Genomic DNA, 18,401 nt, shown 5'->3' with positions numbered 1-18,401 from the left:
GAACCCGGGTCTTCTGGTTCATAGGCGAGTGTGTTACCCACTAGGCTACTACCACCCTACATGGATGGATGACAGGATGGATGACAGATGGCCACAGATCACCGATGCTTTTGCGCAAACTGCATGGATCCTACCATATTTATTGCTTTATTACACAGAACATTGCTGTTTATACCTTGCACATGTTAGATCAATTCTTACTTTCCTTTTCAAAGTTAGTCCCTATTTAAATTCCAACTGTAAAACCAACATTTTAGATTGTATTCCACTGTAACTATATTGCCTCTGTCTCTTCTAGTCTAACGTTTACACATATATTTATGTTCCACTTTTGGATTAAAGCTTATTAAAGTGTATATTTTATTTCACCCCTAGTCTAAAGTGTATAAGAATGTTCTGCCAGTCTAGGCCACCAGATGGCAGAAAGTAAACAGTCTGTATGGTAAAAAATGGTTAAAGAAGGAGCAACACACACAATCAGATATCAAACAAACTCAGCTTTATTCATCACTTATCATTTGGTCAGATTTTGTTTTATAAAAGTACCTTTTTTTTTGACAATATATCCTAATTCATTACAGATATTATACAGAATAATTGTTCCTAACCCACATCATGCTTGTTTTACCCTCCATTTACATTCATTATTTGTTTTCAGCTTTTTTTGTGCACCCCTGCCAGTTTCATGCCACACAGTAGCAGCAATCTCAGGTGGTTTTGACCAGACATGCAAAAATAACAATACAAAAGGATGAGATTTTACATGTAAAATAAGTCTTCAACCAAAGCGTCCAGTAAGCATGCTTGTTCTCCCAATAAATAATGTATACAGAGTCCTTATGCCCCGATGAATGGCCAATTCATGTGGCTTCACAGATGCGACATAAACCTATGTAAAACTAACATACCTACAAACTACCACACTTCACTTCTTTTTTTACATGTTGAATTTCATCGAATGGAAATGGAATTGGTTGGCATACACAATGTTGTACATTATATGCACCAAGTAAAATACCTTCAAGAACAATGAGGCTCAAGTCACCTCCTGTTCTGGGGCCTCACGGCACTGCATTTTACATTTAGACATGAAAGTATTAAGAGTACAATACTATTGTCCCCATAGATGCTGATGTTAAAAATCCATAGATTTCATTCTCACACTGAGGTATGAAAGGGTTATGTGCTTGGAACAGTAGGATGCACAGGGGAACTTCTCCAGCACTACCAGTTGATCCCTGGTGTTCAAATACATTTTCCCTTGTTTTCTACACATTTTTTTAACTTTAACACAGAAATATACATATGCGTCCCACCCCCATTCATTAAGCCTATTGCTTGCTTTACTTTTTACAAAGATATGGTGCTGGTTCCCTTCAGTTGCAGGTTAAATAACATTTTGATTCATAACACCACACCCAAGACTTCATTCAATTCACAGGTTAAATACGTTTATATCTAAATTGATCTGAATCTGTACACCCAACTGGAATACTTTGGGACAGAAAAAAAAGCTCTAATGCCAGTACATTTTGCCTAAGCAAAATCCCCAAACATTTTCAAACATGCCACACTCACTTGAGCAGGTGAACGGGGCTTGCTGGAGCTTGACTACATAATAAGAAAGCTAAATCCTCTAATGAAAATCTATTGACAGCAAAAAGAAACGTTTGAGGTCATCAGAAAAGACAGCCCCGCCAGTGGTGGGAAGACGGCATGCATTCGCTCCCGGACAAGGTTCATGCGCTTTCTCTCGTCTGTCCGGTGTAAGGGAGCAGCTGTGCCGTGGATGTCGCCCCGTAAGCGCGAAGAAGCCTGTGGCCCTTGGGCCTTCAATGGGCCTTCAAACTTTGTGTCTGGACTCCCGGTGCTGAGACTGTAGCTTTGTTCAGAGCAGTGACCCAGATAGGATATGAGATTTACATAGGAGCTTCTCCTGGAGGTCAGTAGGCCACAGTAAAGCCACAGTAATCTTCACATAAATGCTCTGGAGATGCTTACTAGTAGTGACCGGCATGTGTTTAATATTACCTCACAGTATGCGTACACTTGGACAGACAATCTACAAGGACCCGAAACATAGTCTCAGAAAACAAGTCTGCATTTGCAGTGCTCTGCAGCAGCGTTTCTTTTTGTTCTTTTTTTGGCTTCAGTTGCCATTATCTCTTTGACAAAAGTCCTATTTTGGTGGTAGCTCAGCCATTTCCCAAAGGCACACTGTCTCCCCTTTGAGCACTGTGCGAGGCTGCAGCATGAGGAGAAAGGTGGGGTGAATGATATTATTATTCTTTTTAGTGGACAAAAGGAAAGCAATATCATAAAAAAAAGATCCCTGGATGACATTCAACCACTACATCATTCAGGCCTTTGGGCTCTTCATGTGATTTTGATGAGGGACTTATGAACAGATGGTTGGGGAAAAAGGGGTTACTCAGAGAAGTCAGAAACCAAGGGTTTTAAACTGTCCAAAGCTAATTACATGGAGATGTTTGCATAGAGCTCTTCGATCTTCGTCTTGAAGAACTCCTTGAGCTCTGGCCTCTTGGCCTTCAGGGTTGGTGTCAGAAGGCCATTATTAATGGAGAACATCTCACTGTGAACGTAGATATCCTTCACCTGGAAGAAAAAGTGTTAAAGGTTAAAATCTTTGTGCTTTATAAATTCCCAAATGAAGATATGATGGACTACATTAGCATTTTTCATTTAAGAAATGTTTTGGAGACCTGAGGTACAATTATTTACCTGTTCAAATGAATGGAGGCCACTGGCTTTCCCAAGACGCACCATGTCATCCATTATGGCTTTCTTTACATCCTTCAGTTACCAGAAGGACAATGCATTATAAAACACAGTGCAAATGCTTACTGTAAACCAAATTTTACTAAAAATCATTATACCTTATCTTTGCATAGCTCTTCATAGCTGCCCACAAAGCCTTTTTTCTGAGCCCAGCTGGAAAATACTTCTGGATCTGGAACAACAATGCCTACCAGGCATGACTGCAAGAAGAAACAGATCAATGTATGTTTTAACATGAGCAGTGGTTTGCTCTGTAAAATGTACACGCACACTACTGATCAAAAGTTTGGACACACCTTCATTGTGGTGGTTATGATGACTAAGATGGAGCCATTCCCTGCAAGACAATTTTACCATTTTTGTAGCAGGAGAGAGTCACTGTCATCATCAAAAGCTGCTTCATGAGATGCTTATTAACGGGTATGAAAGCGTTCAGCATATCGCCCCCCCCGGTCAAGAGAAGCCAAGGGTATGAAATGCTGCCAACACAACAAAAGCTCCCTGATTTGGAAAGGCTCAAATGATGTTACATAACATAACCTCACTTGTGTTATTTCATAGTACTGTGTCTTCAGTTTTTTCTATAAATGTTCTAAAAACGGCAGATCCATAAATGAGTAGGTGTGTCCAAACTTTTGTGAGTATATTTTTGAGTATATTTTTTATACTTTTTGTGTACACACACACACACACACACACACATAGACAGGTCACCTGTAGGCTGTCCCCATGCACATATAGCTGAGAAACAGGTTCACTGCGAATGTAGATGTTTTCAATCTTCTCCGGTGAAATGTACTCCCCCTGGGCCAGCTTAAAGATGTGCTTCTTTCTGTCAATGATTTTTAACGTGCCGTTCTGCAAAGGCAAAGCTGAAGCATGTATCTCTCATCACAGTGTCTGAGATGTAGCTTTAGTGACTGGCAAGAGGAGGCTCCAACTTACTGGTAACCACTTTCCAATATCACCCGTGTGGAGCCAGCCATCATCATCCAGTGTTTCTGCGGTTTTCACAGGGTCTTTAAGGTAGCCTTTAAATACATTAGGACCTTTCACACACACCTATTAAAAGAAAAAAGAAGAAAAGAAGCCATGCGAGGTTCTTTTTTATCTGTGTGTTGCTTCGTGTTTGCATATGTGCACCAATGTGTGCAAGTACCTCTCCCTCCCCTTTGGAAGCATAATAATTCTTTTCAGGCACGTCAACCAGTTTAATGAGATTGCAGGGCAGCGGCGCTCCAACATGACCTAGAGGAAAGAAAAAAAGTCGTGCTTTACTTTTCTTAGGAAGTGTATGGGAGCAGGAGGGGCGTTGTGGAGCAGAGTTCAGCTATAGTTTAACACCCCTGCTCACAACTAGGGGAGCTGGTGTATCATTTTTAAGTGTGGAAGTTCATATAAGGACAAGATGGCGTCATGAATAAAACATGCCCATGCGAACAAAAAAACAGGAAGTATCACAACTGCTTAACTGACGTTTGGTGGTGCATTTCAACAGAGTTTGGATTTTAAAAAAATTAGCAAACCAGTCTGCGAGAGTTTTTTTTATGAATACAGACACACAGAAATGGCAATGAGACACAATTAAGTCAACCAAGGTTATCTGAGTGCAAATGACTTTTGAACTTTCACAGTCAACCCTATTCCTGTCCTAGCTGATATGTGTGTATATTCAAAAAAGCATTTCCAAGAGATTGCAATTCTGCTCTCCACATGGATGTTTGTTCATGTGGCCTGCTGTGATGATGACACTGTGTGTATTTGCGTGGCTCTGTGTAAATCAATCTGGCCTGCATACACACACAAGCTATGCTTTACATAACTACTGAAGTGTCTCTCGTCGGTGTTAACCGGACAGTAAGGACCTCTGAATCAAGTCTTTCATACCAACTGAATGGAGGCAGAGAGTACTCACCTGATGTCCAGTCACCAGGAGTGGTGTAGGTGCAGCCAGCTGTACATTCAGTCTGACCATAAGCTTCATACACCTACAAAAAATTATCGAGCATTAAACACACACACACACACACACACCATAATTGTCAATATGAGAAACAGTGTGCATCACTAACCTGACAGCCAAGAGCAGCTCTAAGGAACCCCAGCACAGTGGGTGAGGTTGGGGCGGCACCAGTAATAATCATCCGCAACCTTCCACCAAGACTTTCCTGTCAGGTGGACACGTAGAGCATACTCTTAATGGAACTGAATGCAGCGAGGTTTCATAAATTGGTCTGATGCATGCAGACACTCACACATCCAAGTATAACTTCAGTGAGCGGTTGGTGATGTCACTGACTGAGCACATGTTAAAGGTCCCTATTATGAAAATTTTACTTTGTGAGATAATTTAACATCAATACGAGTTCCCCTAGTCTGTCTATGGCCCTGAAGGCTAGAAATGGTGAGAATTTCTCACTCCTTCCCTAAAACAACACTGACCGTCATGGCTTCCAATTGTGCAAAGCATTGCATATGCTCTGTGATTGGATGTAAAAATGAGCACAAATGTTTGTTTTTTTTAGTTCTGTTACGTCCCTGGGTGCTCTGTGCCAGGGAGTAGTAATGCTTGCCATTTTGTGTGTTTGTGTTTTCCTTTTTAGGAGTGTCTGATTGCCGGCTTCGCCCACGGTCTGGAGGATAATCTGCCACTGACAGCATAAGAAGAGGCCCGTTGGAGTTGTAGCTGTAGTTGATAGGGATTGTTCTTGTATATTGTGTTGGCCCTCCCTTCTAAGTGTCCCCTCCTCTGCCTGTGTGTGCATTTGTATGTGAGTGGATTCCCACTCTGTTAGTGTGTATATAGTTGTGTGAGTTTGGTTGAGGGGTTTATGGTGGTGTACATCGCACTATTTGGTTTTGTTGTATATATCACATCCTGCACTGTAAATAAACACACTTTTGTGCACTTTGGTTGGGCCGTGTTTTGCTCCTTGTCCCCATCCACCACGTTCCCATTGTCCACGTTCCTTCCCCTTAGACGTGAACATGAGAGTTCCGTCACGCGAGAATCTGAAGAACCAGTGGGTAAATACATTTTTAAATTTTTTTCCTGGAAATATTGTGGATGGTGAACGGTGTTCTATAGGCTGCTCTCCTCCTCATCCCGCCTCTCCCCTCCTCGTTAGCATTTAAAGATACAGACACCGAAATGGGGATTGGCTAAAAGTGGCTGTAATTCTGAATTTCGGGCAGTGGCACCTGGATCTTGCTGAAGAAGATCTTATCCCACATGCTGTCGCTGCGGATCACCCCGCTGCTGACCTCTGCACCTTTTCTCTTGGCGGCGAAGTTGAGCAGCCAGCGCTTCAGAGGGGTGTTGGCCTGGCTGAAGATCTGAGGGCAACAGACAGCAGTAAAAGGCTGATGAAGGTGGACCTGGATGCTGAAAGGCGGGTGGGAGGCATGCATGAGCAGGCCTGCATGTTTTGCATGGAGGATGTGTATATGGGTGTGTGCAGCCGTTATTGAAGCATCCCTCCAGGCAGATTGTATGAAGAGGAAGTCACATTTCTGAATCGCAGTGCCAGCATGTGGTTCAGACACAGTCTCTCACACCTTGTCGTACATCCGGTTAAGCAGTCGCGGCACCACGGGAAATATGGTTGGTCGTAGAGCTTTCATATCATCCGAGAGGAGGCGAATGTCACCCTGGAAGAACCCGACCCTTCCTCCATGGCAAAAGACCACAGCCTGCAGGGCACAGGCAGGAGCTAACATCACAACAAGGGTCACAACTTGACAGAATGAAACAAGAGGGTTTTTTTAAAAAAAAAAAATAAATATTTGAAAATCCACACAGAAAAATTAGTGGAAAAAAAAAAAGCAAGCAAATGTGGATATTATTGCTCTTCCTCTTGCTTGCTGCACATTGGCGGCAAGCAAGGGGTGAGAAGTTCACACCCCCCCAACAACGGATGTTAGCATTTTACCTCAATTAGCCTTTCAAACATGTGGGCAAGTGGCAGGAATGAAATAAGACAGTCGTCCTGGTTTGGGCATATCACTTTCTGCAGAAAAGCCACAGTCCGAAAGTAGAAGGTATAGAAGAGAAAAAAAGAAACAGAGAATGTTTTGCAATGTTTTTTCTTTTTCATGTCAAATACTGTCATACTGTCAGTGGTAATATGTTGCACCTACATCAGTAACTCGGAGGAAGCCTGCAAAGTCAGCTACGACATTCCCATGGGTCAGCATGACCCCCTTTGGATTTCCTGATGAAGAAAAAAAAAAACAAATCAAACAATCTAATATTCTCTAAACCAAAATCATCCATCACAGTGAAGAACTTCCCGATCTGAACCACTTCTGCTGGTGTTCCCTGTCATAGTATGTGCTTATAATTTCATGGCCTTGAAGCATCCTCCTCCACCTCTTCCTTCCTGCTGCCATTAGGGATCGCCACAGCGGATCAAATTGTTTATCGCACAACAGACAGGGCAAATGTTTTATGCTGGATGCCCTTCCTGATGCAACCCTCCCTTTGAACCAGTGGCTGGGTTAACACATGCCTGTTATATAATATCCATAGCCTGGATCTGAATTAAGCATTATTTTACCGTTGTTCAATTAATTTGGGACTTTCAACAAATCTATTTGTTCTGAGGCCAGGTCCTGTGTGTACAAAGGAGGGTTGTACAAATAATGATGCCATAGACCATAATATGGCACACCTATTCAGGTCAACAAATGTAGGCAAATATTTAGATAGTTTCCTAGATAGTAGACATCCCATGAAAATATGAAAGTCTGGAGAGCAAAAAACTTGTATGTTGCTATACAGGCCAAGAAATAGGACATATGCATTTTAAATTGTTAGGGTTCTCAAGAAATTAACATCTCATACACAAGTCAATTTATGCTCACACGGACTGATTGCACAGGATCACCTCATTACACCATTTTGCTATGCCATTATGTAGTTCTAACCATGGACAGCAGGAGGCTGAACCTGGCATCCACACTCATGCACAGAACTTGAACTACAGGTGGGCAGAGATACATACCTGTTGTGCCACTGGTGAAGCAAACAATGGACAAATCATCCGGGCGGGGCGGCTGTGGAAAGCAATGCAAACATGCAACGGCACGATAAGCCCACAGCAGTCTCCTTTAAAGCACTCTAAAGCACAACATATGTTGACTTATTCAATTTCTTGAAACATGGTCAGTGCAGTAAACGGAAACATATATTCAAGTTAACATTATTTTTCTCACAATTACAGATTATGCAGACTTTAGTGGCAGATTTAATATACTGAATGTAACCAAAGATCCTGATGTTAGTCATGATAAATTCTTTCTGCAAAATATAAAAAGTAGAGTTTCAAGATTTAGGATCAGATAAAGAATGATCTGGAATGTCAAGAGAGGAACAACAACAAATGAAAAAATCTCTTTGTTACTGCAAAGACTGTAGTGTGATTAAAGGACGAGTAAAAAGATCCCTCTGACAGTATTTCTGAGAGCTGAGGTACTTGAGGTACTGGTTGTCTGAAGCCTTCACTGGTTGCCTGGCAACACTTCAGCTTAGTAGATGCAGAAGTGTGTTTTTTTTTTTTTTTGGTTGAGACCACACAAGACCTTTGTAAGTAAACCATGACACAGACCGTGTGAAGCGCAGCTGCTGCAACCATATACTTACCACGGGGCTTCTGTGATGATCTCGACCAAGAGCCTGTGGTTATAAATACAAAACATCCTGTGTCAAATCGTAGACTGCAGACAAAACCTGAATCATCAGCACCAGCCTAACACTAGCCTAGTAGACAGAATGGCGCAAGGCCCTCGTTGCATTAAAGCGCAACAGATTTGAAGAAATGCAGTGACTTGTATTGAATCAGCAGCATGAGACTGGGCATATGGACGATAGAGTGCGTTTACAAAAACAGGAAATGTAATAGCAATTGGGGGAGATGTGGTGGGTGGTTCACGCTACCTCCACATCCTTAAAAGCCTGGATCTGTACTCCACATTTCTCTCCATCCTCTACCAGGACTTGGTCAAACGGGTCCATGAGAATGATTCTCTTCAGTCCAGGTGTCTCCTTTCGCTCAACATTGCCCAACAGCACCTTAGCTTTCTCTGCCTTGTCACAGATCACTGTAGAGATCTCCGCTTCAAGCAAAAACAGGCAAAATAAGTTGAAAAGATACCCTCCCTGTGTGTTAACCCAGGTGTGGTTTTGCTTTAATAGTAACAGAACTGTAAAATACATGCATGTTTATGGTTTAAAAGGTAGGTTAATAGTAGCCTAGTGCCTATGAACCAGAAGACCAAAAAGTGACAGTGACACTTAACCCTGTAACTACTGATTGTAAGTCACTCCGGATAAGGGCGTCTGCTAGATGCCGTAAATGTACATGTAGAGGGTAGGTGCTGACCAAGCCTTACCAGTGTTGATAATGAACCGAATGGCATCTGCGCCCAGTGTATCATACAGAGGCACCACCACCATAGAGTACGTATAGCAGGCCAGCTCAGATATGATCCACTGACAGAGAGGGAGATAACCATATATAGCATTATATTCTATAACACAGAAATATATAATGTCACACATCAAGATTTCTCCGACAGCTGGGTTCACTTAAGTTCACTTAGGAAAGGAGCCTTCCTATTGGTTAATCATGACATCAATATTAATTTTTTCCCATTAACTGTTTCGTGGAACACTACCTTGGTACCAGTGGAGCAATGACCAACACTACTGTGGTCAACACACTCAAGACATTAACCAGCGGACATTTGGGTGAACTTCACTTGTACACAACATATATACAAGCACTGTGTCCCTGAGAAACATGTTTATAGCCGCATGCTGCTAGAAAGTAGGGCACCATTACCTCGGGTCTGTTCTGGGCAAACACCCCGATGAACTGGTCGGGGCAGGGCTTACAGCCTTCCTCCAGCAGGCCTGAGCCTATGTGTTCAGCCCGAGCCGTAACCTGGAAGTGAAAGACGCACATTCTTACCACAGTAATGTCTTTTTAAAGACAGTCTCCCCACCCCACCGTTTCCTGTTTCAACGTAGAAATGATGTCCCACAAGATGCTATCAGGTCATTTCTCAGCACTGGATTGCAAATGCCTGAAAATGGCCTGAGGAAACCTCAGAGCAAACTGGAGCACATTTACCGAAAACTCTGAATCTGCAGACGAAACCGCCGCTGCTGCAAATATTAATCACACAAATTATAGTGAACACGATACATCTATCAAAGTACATATGAAAATAATGACCCTGCAATTTATTTATTCAGTTCGTGGCTAATAATAACAGATTCCCCTCTTTTTAATTAACGTCACAGATAATGTTTCAAAGGTGGGGGGGGGCGGTGCATGTTTGTATACTGTGTGTGGATGTGGGTGTGTGTTGTTTGTGTTATTCATGCTCACCTCTTTGTAGGACAACCATTTGTATGGCTGATTTGGCAGCCGGGACCCTAAGCAGGGTCCATCACCTGCACACAAACGAAATACAAGATGATGTGTGTTAGATGGTTCATTCAGGCCTTTTTATACCTCCTCCCATTTCCTCCTCAGGCTTGCCAGGTGCTCACACTGCCACACCGGCTGGCTTGGATTCAGTTCCATGAAATACCCCAGTGACTCCCCACCCAGCGTTGAGTAACAACACACCAGAAACGTGGAGGCCTCTTCGGAAGACCTCATACAAGGTCTTGGCATCTTCGTGGTAGTGAGTCAGCAGTTTTGGGCTGCCTCCAAGCATGGATCTGTGCGCCCCATCCTCCAGCTGGAAGGGAAGGGGACAAGAATGAGACAACAGGCCAGCTCTATGTTCAGTTTCATGTTTTTAGGCAATCTACAAGAGTACACCCCATCTATGGATATTTTAGTATATTATAATAATAAAGTAATTATTTAACTTAATATTATATAATTTATATTTAATGCAGATTTAGTTTTACATATAGTATCTTTATTTAAAATCTCCATTCAACACTACCATGTTTAGCAGGGTTTTAAAAGATATATTATATATTATGCAATAACAGCCTTCTTAAGGAAGTGCCAAACTGCAATGGATATTGTACGTAATGTACTGATCAAAAATGAAAATGCACCAAATGTACATTTACAAAATATACATGATAACACACCTTAAATATATATAATTCCATAATTGTACCAATTAATGACTCATTTAAACAGTAGCAGAGAAGAATGCATAATGCTAACGTTCAGGATTGTAAACACAGTCAAGCTCAAGTTGTAACCTGCCTGTGGAGCCTGCATGGCGCGAGGCAAGAGGAAGCAACTCTCTTGTGTAAGCTGCACAGATCTAATTTTATACACGTTTTCTAAGCAAATGAGGTGCAAATGGAAATTTTCATAGTGGCCATTGCAAACATGTCAGGGTGAAAGATGGAAAAGATGGCTTGTGTTTTTGAGCCTTTTGAATTGCAGGTCACACAGACTCAGCACTATCGCTGGATCTCTGGGGGCATGCGGCCAAATGTTTTTTTTCCCGGTTTGTGGGTACGTGTGTGGGTGAAGGTGCGGGAGAAAGGGAGAGTGGCATAATCTCCTTTACACACTCCTGAGAGGCCCAAGCTGCGATCACGTGGTCTAGAAACAGGAGCACGCTTGAGGTCAAATGATCATGCCTCTTTTGTTACGGTGCAAATCGCAGTCGCTGGACCCTCAGCAGCTGCACATTTTTAATCTGTGTTTGGAGATCACTGAACACCACCTCTCCATGAACGACTTAGCCCTTTCTGTTACTTTCTGTACCGTGTAGAGTAACTGTCACTATCATTGTCTAACGACAGAGATGACGGTACCAGCCACGGCTAAATCATCATTATGCACGTTCCTTTATGAACACGTTTAGTTGTGCGTAGGCAGCTCACCTCTTCTGACTGGTGTCTGAGGTCACATGGTGGTGTGATGGCACGGGGACGTGTGGCCAGCCAGTAGGCCAGCACAGCGGTCAAAGCGCCCAGACCCACCAGCGTAGACGTGGGCAGCGAGTGGAAGAAGTGACTCAGCTCGTCCAGCTCGGGCAGCCGGAGGCTGCGCATCAGTTCCTGGGCCTGCATCTTCTCCATCAGACTGGAAATCAGTGCTGTGTGTGTGTGTTTGTGAGTGTGTGTGAAAAAGACAGCCAAAAAGAGAGAGAGAAAATTTCAATGTACTGAATATATAAACACATAGGCAGATGTTAACACACACACACACACGCTCTTCAACTTGTCTTAACTTCCCGTAAGTAATTATATTTACCAAATCATAAGGTTCTTTTCATGTACTTCAGAAACTTCATGCAATGGATATAATTTACATACCCATGTGAACCAATTGATACACATAGCCAGAAAAAAACATAAAAAAAATTCCCCACGTTTAATATGACCTATAACTGTACAATTATGATTTTAACATTCTTTTTATCCACTGCCAGATTCACACACACACTGAAAAAAGGGATGAAATGAACTTAAATGAATCACATAGAATTGACTCAATATTGTTATGTTTTCCACAAAATGCACATTTCAACATCTTAATTAAAATAATTTATTAATTTAAAATCCAGCTGAACTAATATGTATGATTTAGGACAGCCTAAATCCAATGAATCAATGTCCATTATGTGATTTTTTTTCAGTGCAGATTCAGCTGAACATTGTATTCATTGTCCATCAAAATGGCATGAAGAGGGTAACACACTCGCCTATGAACCAGAAGACACAGGTTCAAATCCCGTGTCCCTGAGCAAGACACTTAACCATAAGTTGCTCCAGGGGGGACTGTCCCTGTAACTACTGATTGTAAGTCGTAAATGTAAATGTAACAACAAAGACTCGATTTCCTCAACCCTCCCCTTCCTGGTTTTTCTTGTTATAAGATTTTTGAAATATTTGAATCATCCCACCAGACAAAACAAACAAACAAACCAGACATCTGGAACCAACCGCATCATAACACACTTACATACCTAGCAAACATGCAAAACGACATTGGAATGAATAATGCGTGACGAAACACCGCCTACAAGGTCACGTGGTGAAGGTTCTGATTCCAAATATTAATGAGAGCCAGTCCTACACAGAGACGCACATGCATGCCAGCAACACACAGACACCCCCACATGCACAAAAAGAGAGGTGAAAGAGGGGTGACGGTTTGCATTATTCAGTAGGTCAGTAGGAAACAAACTCCTACATGCTGAAGTCTGACTTTCACCATGTCCCCTGGTGAATGACTCACACGCCCTACCACACACACCCTACCACACACTTCACTCACTCATTGCCATGCCCCGCAGACAAGCCCAAGTATACTTCCTTCTCCTCATTTTTAATCCACTTTTCCCCATAGTTCCATTCTGTGGCCTTTGTGAGTGACTGTAGCAAAGTATAATGTGTATGGCCAGATCTACCTAATACCCCGCAAAACAGTTATATATTAATAATGTATCACCAAACGAAGTATCACAATTATCTTGTGCCCCACCCCAAGTCCATATTCAACCCACGTTTACATGTATATTCAATATACACATATCTTCCTCATCTTAAGAACAAAGTGGGAAGTCTTGTGTTGCTGCTACGCATGAAGACATTGATGCCACCAGCACCTGGTGATTTAGTGTGCACGAGGACGTGTAGCGCGCAACGATACCATCGCTGTGGCCGAAGCACCAGGCTGGCACACCTGCCAACAGCCCGAGGGCGCAGGCACACCAAATATTTACATGCTGAAGGTCAAGCAGACAGAATGCAAAGATGACAACGGCCCAGTTTTGCCTGCTGTGCACCAGTTGAGCTTCATTTAAAAGGCTTCGTCTTTCGATGCAACCTGCAAGGAAGCCCTTGTGAAAACTCCGGCAAAAAAAAGGGAAGTGCGAAGGTAAAAATAGCTGCACTGTCTCAGCAAAGAGTGACTGAGCGAGAAAAAGGAAACGTGCGTGTGTGTGTGTGTGTGTGCCACAATCTCTCTCTCTCACTGTATGTGTGTCGGGAGATGAACTGTGGCCACGGATTGGCTGGTAGGAAATGATCCGGAAACCAGGCTAAAGCGATAGAGGATTGTGGGACAGGCGGGTGTCACTGTGCAGATGAACTCTGTTTATCTGCCTGGTGAATGGATGCCATAACGGAATAGCTTTATCTTGAGGTTGTCCATTAAATGTACGCACATTTCAAGGGATTAAAAGAGATCGACACTTGGCCAAAGCAAATTTGAAGTTTGGAATGGACTTACATGTCACACTGACCTCTGTTATTATCTGACATTAGTGCTGCATTTATTACGGTTTATTTCCATGCTTCAAGGTTTAAGATTGGTCCTCAGTACAAAAAAAAAATAAACAGTCACTGTTTTCAAGCCTCAGCCAATAAATTATTTAATGTCCAAAAGTCATTAAATTCACCGACAGCATTCTCAGAGTATTGATTTTAGAGCAGGCAGAGCTCCATCCAACATTTGAGAGTCCAAACTGCACCAACCACAAGAGAGGGCGCAAAGTTTTTCTCCTGCGTAAAAAACTGCTTATTTAAGCACTGTGATCATTAGCATTGATTATTCACTCCAACGTGGCCTACAAAAACAGCGAGGAAGCAAAGGACGTCTGCATGGAACAATCAGACAACAAAAATCAATGGACATGCTTCTACCGGCGAGGGATGCGTCCAGCGTCCACGTCCAATTCAAGCCACCTCAGACTCCACTCTGTGGGAAAATGGCATTTTTGTCCTCAGAAACCTGCTCTGAGAAGAAGAGAAGCTGTGTTTTTGTGGTCCGGGCAACGGTAACCAAGAACGTTGACACTATACGCCTCCCGTGTGTGGGTGAAATGCAAGCTTTTTTCATCATGCAGCCGAGATATGACCAACACCCCGGGGTAAATTTTAATGCCCATGATCTGAATTCAGTTACTGACAATGGCACCCCTGACAGGGGAAAATCACTGTGGTTTTCATGACACCACGTGGGCAATGCAGATGCTCTGACGTGTTACAGGAAACAGGAATTTCCCAACTATCCCCATCGACTCTAGTTCTATTTACATTAGCCAAATTAATAATCAGATTCGTTTGTGATATTTAAATGAAGTAAAATAGAGAACTGAATGTGTAGTTCTACACATAAAAAGTGCAAAAAAAAAAGCACCTGGCAACACTGGCAGCCAGCTCAAATTTGTCTGTTCCCTTAATTGTCTGGATCCTGAATGTAAGATGTATTTTGTCTTATATTCGGGTCAATACAACATATATTGTGTGTGTGTCTATCTCTCTCTCTCTCTCTCTCTCTCTCATACGGACATGTACATTATACAATTTCCCATCAAGTGTTGTATTGACCTGAATAAAAGGCAAAATATATATAAATTCAGCGCCATTTTTGGAGACCATTAGAATTATTGGACGTGCATCTTGTATAGCATGAATTACAGAATGATGCAATCTGGATTCATGCAGTAAAAGTGCAGAGTGTGATGGATCGCTGGATTTCCTGTTTGCAAGTGTGAGCCTTCAAGCTGTTCCCCTAATCTTCTCAACCATTTGCTGAGCTTTATGGCGCAATGGAGGCACAGAGTGAGGCCGTGTGTCGTCTGACACCGCTTATGAATAAGAGGGATGGGCTGCCTGTGTCCTCTGAGGCTTATGGTGTCAAGGAGAAACCGGCAGCCCCGCCACCACGAACGGTGCCAGCGTCTCTCCCACCCCCTCTGCCCATCTGCAAAGCGTCAGCAGCAATTAGGCTCCGCTGCCCTGGGATTACGGCCTATTAGCAGAGAGACAAATGAACAGGAGTAACCCCCAGGCTTTGCCCTTTCTATTTAAAGTCATCGCGCCACCCGCTCTCGGCGACCGCCCTCTCTCTGTCCTTTCACCACCTGCACAGGGCTGGGCGCTGTGTTGCACCGTTCTCCCCCTCCTGCATCTAAAAACGCTTTTTTTTTTTTAAGGTGAAAGTGTGGACTACACACTAACGCACGGCAATGCATACACAGGCAAATGAACGTGACTGTGGGCATTTGACTACAGTCCATTTATATACTTCAATAATAAATAAATAAAAACCAGCATGCCATTTGCAATAAAACATTTCATTAATAGCACCCCATTAGTTCAACTTACAAATGCGTGAGGCAGTCAGCTCCTGCGTGTGCCGTATGTCAGGGGCATCTCAGCAAGCATGAAACTGCCTCCCAGCTGAGCAGCATGATATTAAAAAAAAAAAAAAAAAAAACTCGTTGCGGTTTGGTTTGAACCTGCCTGGCCACCGTATCACACCACCCTCAGCAGACGCTCCCAGCTCCACGATGCTCTCCCTCCCCTCCTCCCTCTCTCCTCCCTCCCACGGTGCTGCCGTGACTGTGTGTGACACCGAACGCAGCGTCATCTCATCTTACCCCCAACACACACACACACACACACAATCACAAAATAGACAAAAATATATACATATTCACAGTTTGGTGCTCGGCAAGGCAGGACCCTCAAATTGTACCGGGTGCCATTTCAAGGCTTTATCTTTATCTGGGCTTTACATGATTTTAACCCCGACTAATGAAGCGCGCGCATCGCCCAAATCTTTTAATTATTGAAAGGGGAAAGGGGAGATGTGGTTTAAATTTGCCTATTGTCAAGCCAGAAGCTATACATTATTTATGAACGGAGGAGACACGTGCCAGGACTGTCTACAGTGTCGGGTGATGTGTTTTTTTTTTGTGTGCGTAAAGCGGTGCAATTTAAAAAAAATATATATATTTTTTAAAATAACCGAATGTTTAATAAAGAAAAAAGTGGGAATGGTGCATGTGCCATATATTCCTGCGGCGTAAATGCGGGAACATGAGCGCCGGCATCCTTTTCAGGACCGTCGCTGCTGGACAGCTCCAGCCAATCAGGGAAGGCGTTCCGACTGACGTCACGCCGCATGAAGAAAGCCGGCACGAGGCGTGAAAATGTCCAAAATTCAACACGGCGGACCCGTGCTTTTTACACGGTCGCCGAAACGGGTGGGCCGCCGCGATATAAGCGTCGGCGTGGGTGGATGTGCGTGAACTGCGCCCGACACAGCTTGTCTACACCCAACGAGCCTCCATGTGCTGCGCCCCGCAGATGCAACCAAGCACAAATATCATTTCTTACGCAATTACTTACGCTCTTCGCCACGAACGCGACCATCGTGGGGAGAGAATTTCGTCGTGGCTTAAATAAACGTTACTGGCGAGGCGTGGTGTCGCCAGAACGGAGTGATGAGGTGCGAGGTGAATGACCTTAAAAAGCATTCCGTGTAGGCCACGACGGGCGACAGGCAAAAAAAAATGCGTTCCGTGCGTTATAAACGCAAACCGGCGTTTACGAAATAAAACAAACAACAGTTTTTACACAACCTGACCCCTTCGTCCATCCCCACTCGACGCTGGGGACGTCGAGATCGCGACCCGGCGAGGCGCTGCGACATGCACGGGGACGCGGACGCGCCGCGGATACGGCCACCGCACTCACCTAGTACGATCCAGATCGCGCCAGAGACCAGGACGAAGGCGAGCATGTCTTTCTCATCGGCTCCGACGCCGCGGCGCAGGGGAGGCTCCGATGCTGCAGCACCTCTCGGTCAATCTGGGAGATTACAGGCGGCGGCGGCAGCTGAAGCCTACTGGGCTACGGCGAGAGACGAGGCTAGTCCAGTTGGCAGCCGGTCCATTCTTCTGACTCATCCCGCAGATTGCATTGATTTTTGCTTCTGTATTGGTTTTTATATTTGTTTTTTTTTTTTTTCTTCTTTCCAAAATATATTTATATTGCGGATGATTAATAATTAACTGTTGTTATGTGCATGGTCCAAGGTTAAAATACACACACACACACAAGCGATCAAAATATGCACTCAGATGATCAGATGACACGTGTTCAAGTGCATGATGCAAATTGTATTTATGTATTGACTTTTGTCCAGATACGACTTTATGTTTATTGGGTTACAGTGACAGTGGGTTAAGCACGACAGCTTGGGCCAATTGGAACTTGCTGATTCACAATTCCTCACGAGCAGGGTGACGTGGTGCCGCCAATCAGATTCACACCGTTTTATTACGCTGTTTTTTTAACGCACGAACGTTTAATCCAATCTGTTCACTTGTTGGTTTGATATAAATGCTTGGAAGTGTGTATAAAGGCTTTGTAGTCGTCTGGGTACGTAAGTCGCGTTAACCCTTCATCGGTAGCCTGTGAGTAGTTGTGCCGTGATTGTGGAGCGCTGTGATGCTGAGCAGTGGGCAGAGCACCAGCATCCCCCACCACAGTTCAGCACTGAATGGGGCAGTGGGAGGGTGACAGATGGGCTTCAGCCTGTATCTTTACACAGGTGTGCCTATAATAAAGCGAGCAGTACCCCTAAACGGATCAGCACCGTGGACAGTTCCCCTCCATTACGCGATAATTACCACTAATTATCTTTTATTTTACTTTTAAAAGTTTAAGAGATCCGAATGAAACCGGGATATGGATACTGAAATTATTATTTTTTTTGTTATACATTAACTATTTTAACTATATAATATTAGAGATTTTTTTTTACCATGAAATATTTATCGCGTAAATAAGCATTTGGCTTATCATT

General features: G+C 43.4%; 1 protein-coding gene across 2 annotated transcripts; it reads right to left on the bottom strand.

The window, feature by feature from the left end:
- Positions 1-477: 477 nt before the first annotated feature.
- Positions 478-17,710, bottom strand: acsl6 (acyl-CoA synthetase long chain family member 6). 2 transcript variants are annotated; one of them, XM_028982738.1, is made up of 22 exons: positions 17,288-17,710; positions 15,911-15,985; positions 11,675-11,889; positions 10,440-10,554; positions 10,197-10,261; positions 9,645-9,746; positions 9,193-9,292; positions 8,738-8,916; positions 8,444-8,476; positions 7,806-7,857; positions 6,940-7,013; positions 6,732-6,809; positions 6,358-6,492; positions 6,001-6,135; positions 4,872-4,967; positions 4,715-4,787; positions 3,959-4,047; positions 3,745-3,861; positions 3,514-3,657; positions 2,898-2,999; positions 2,743-2,814; positions 2,476-2,616 (listed from the first exon to the last, which is right to left on the bottom strand). In XM_028982738.1, exons 3-22 carry the CDS (start codon positions 11,870-11,872, stop codon positions 2,476-2,478), a joined length of 2,100 nt encoding a protein of 699 aa, XP_028838571.1. In that variant the 5' UTR covers positions 11,873-11,889; positions 15,911-15,985; positions 17,288-17,710. The 2 variants fall into 2 exon arrangements, with proteins under 2 accessions (XP_028838570.1, XP_028838571.1); XM_028982737.1 differs by lacking the exon at positions 15,911-15,985 and having other exon boundaries at positions 478-2,616; positions 17,288-17,706.
- Positions 17,711-18,401: the final 691 nt, after the last annotated feature.

This window comes from Denticeps clupeoides, chromosome 6 (genome assembly GCF_900700375.1).
Source record: "Denticeps clupeoides chromosome 6, fDenClu1.1, whole genome shotgun sequence".
Taxonomy (NCBI): domain Eukaryota; kingdom Metazoa; phylum Chordata; class Actinopteri; order Clupeiformes; family Denticipitidae; genus Denticeps; species Denticeps clupeoides.
The sequence above is the reverse complement of the archived record's forward strand: the minus strand, read 5'-3'. Positions and strand labels throughout refer to the sequence as shown.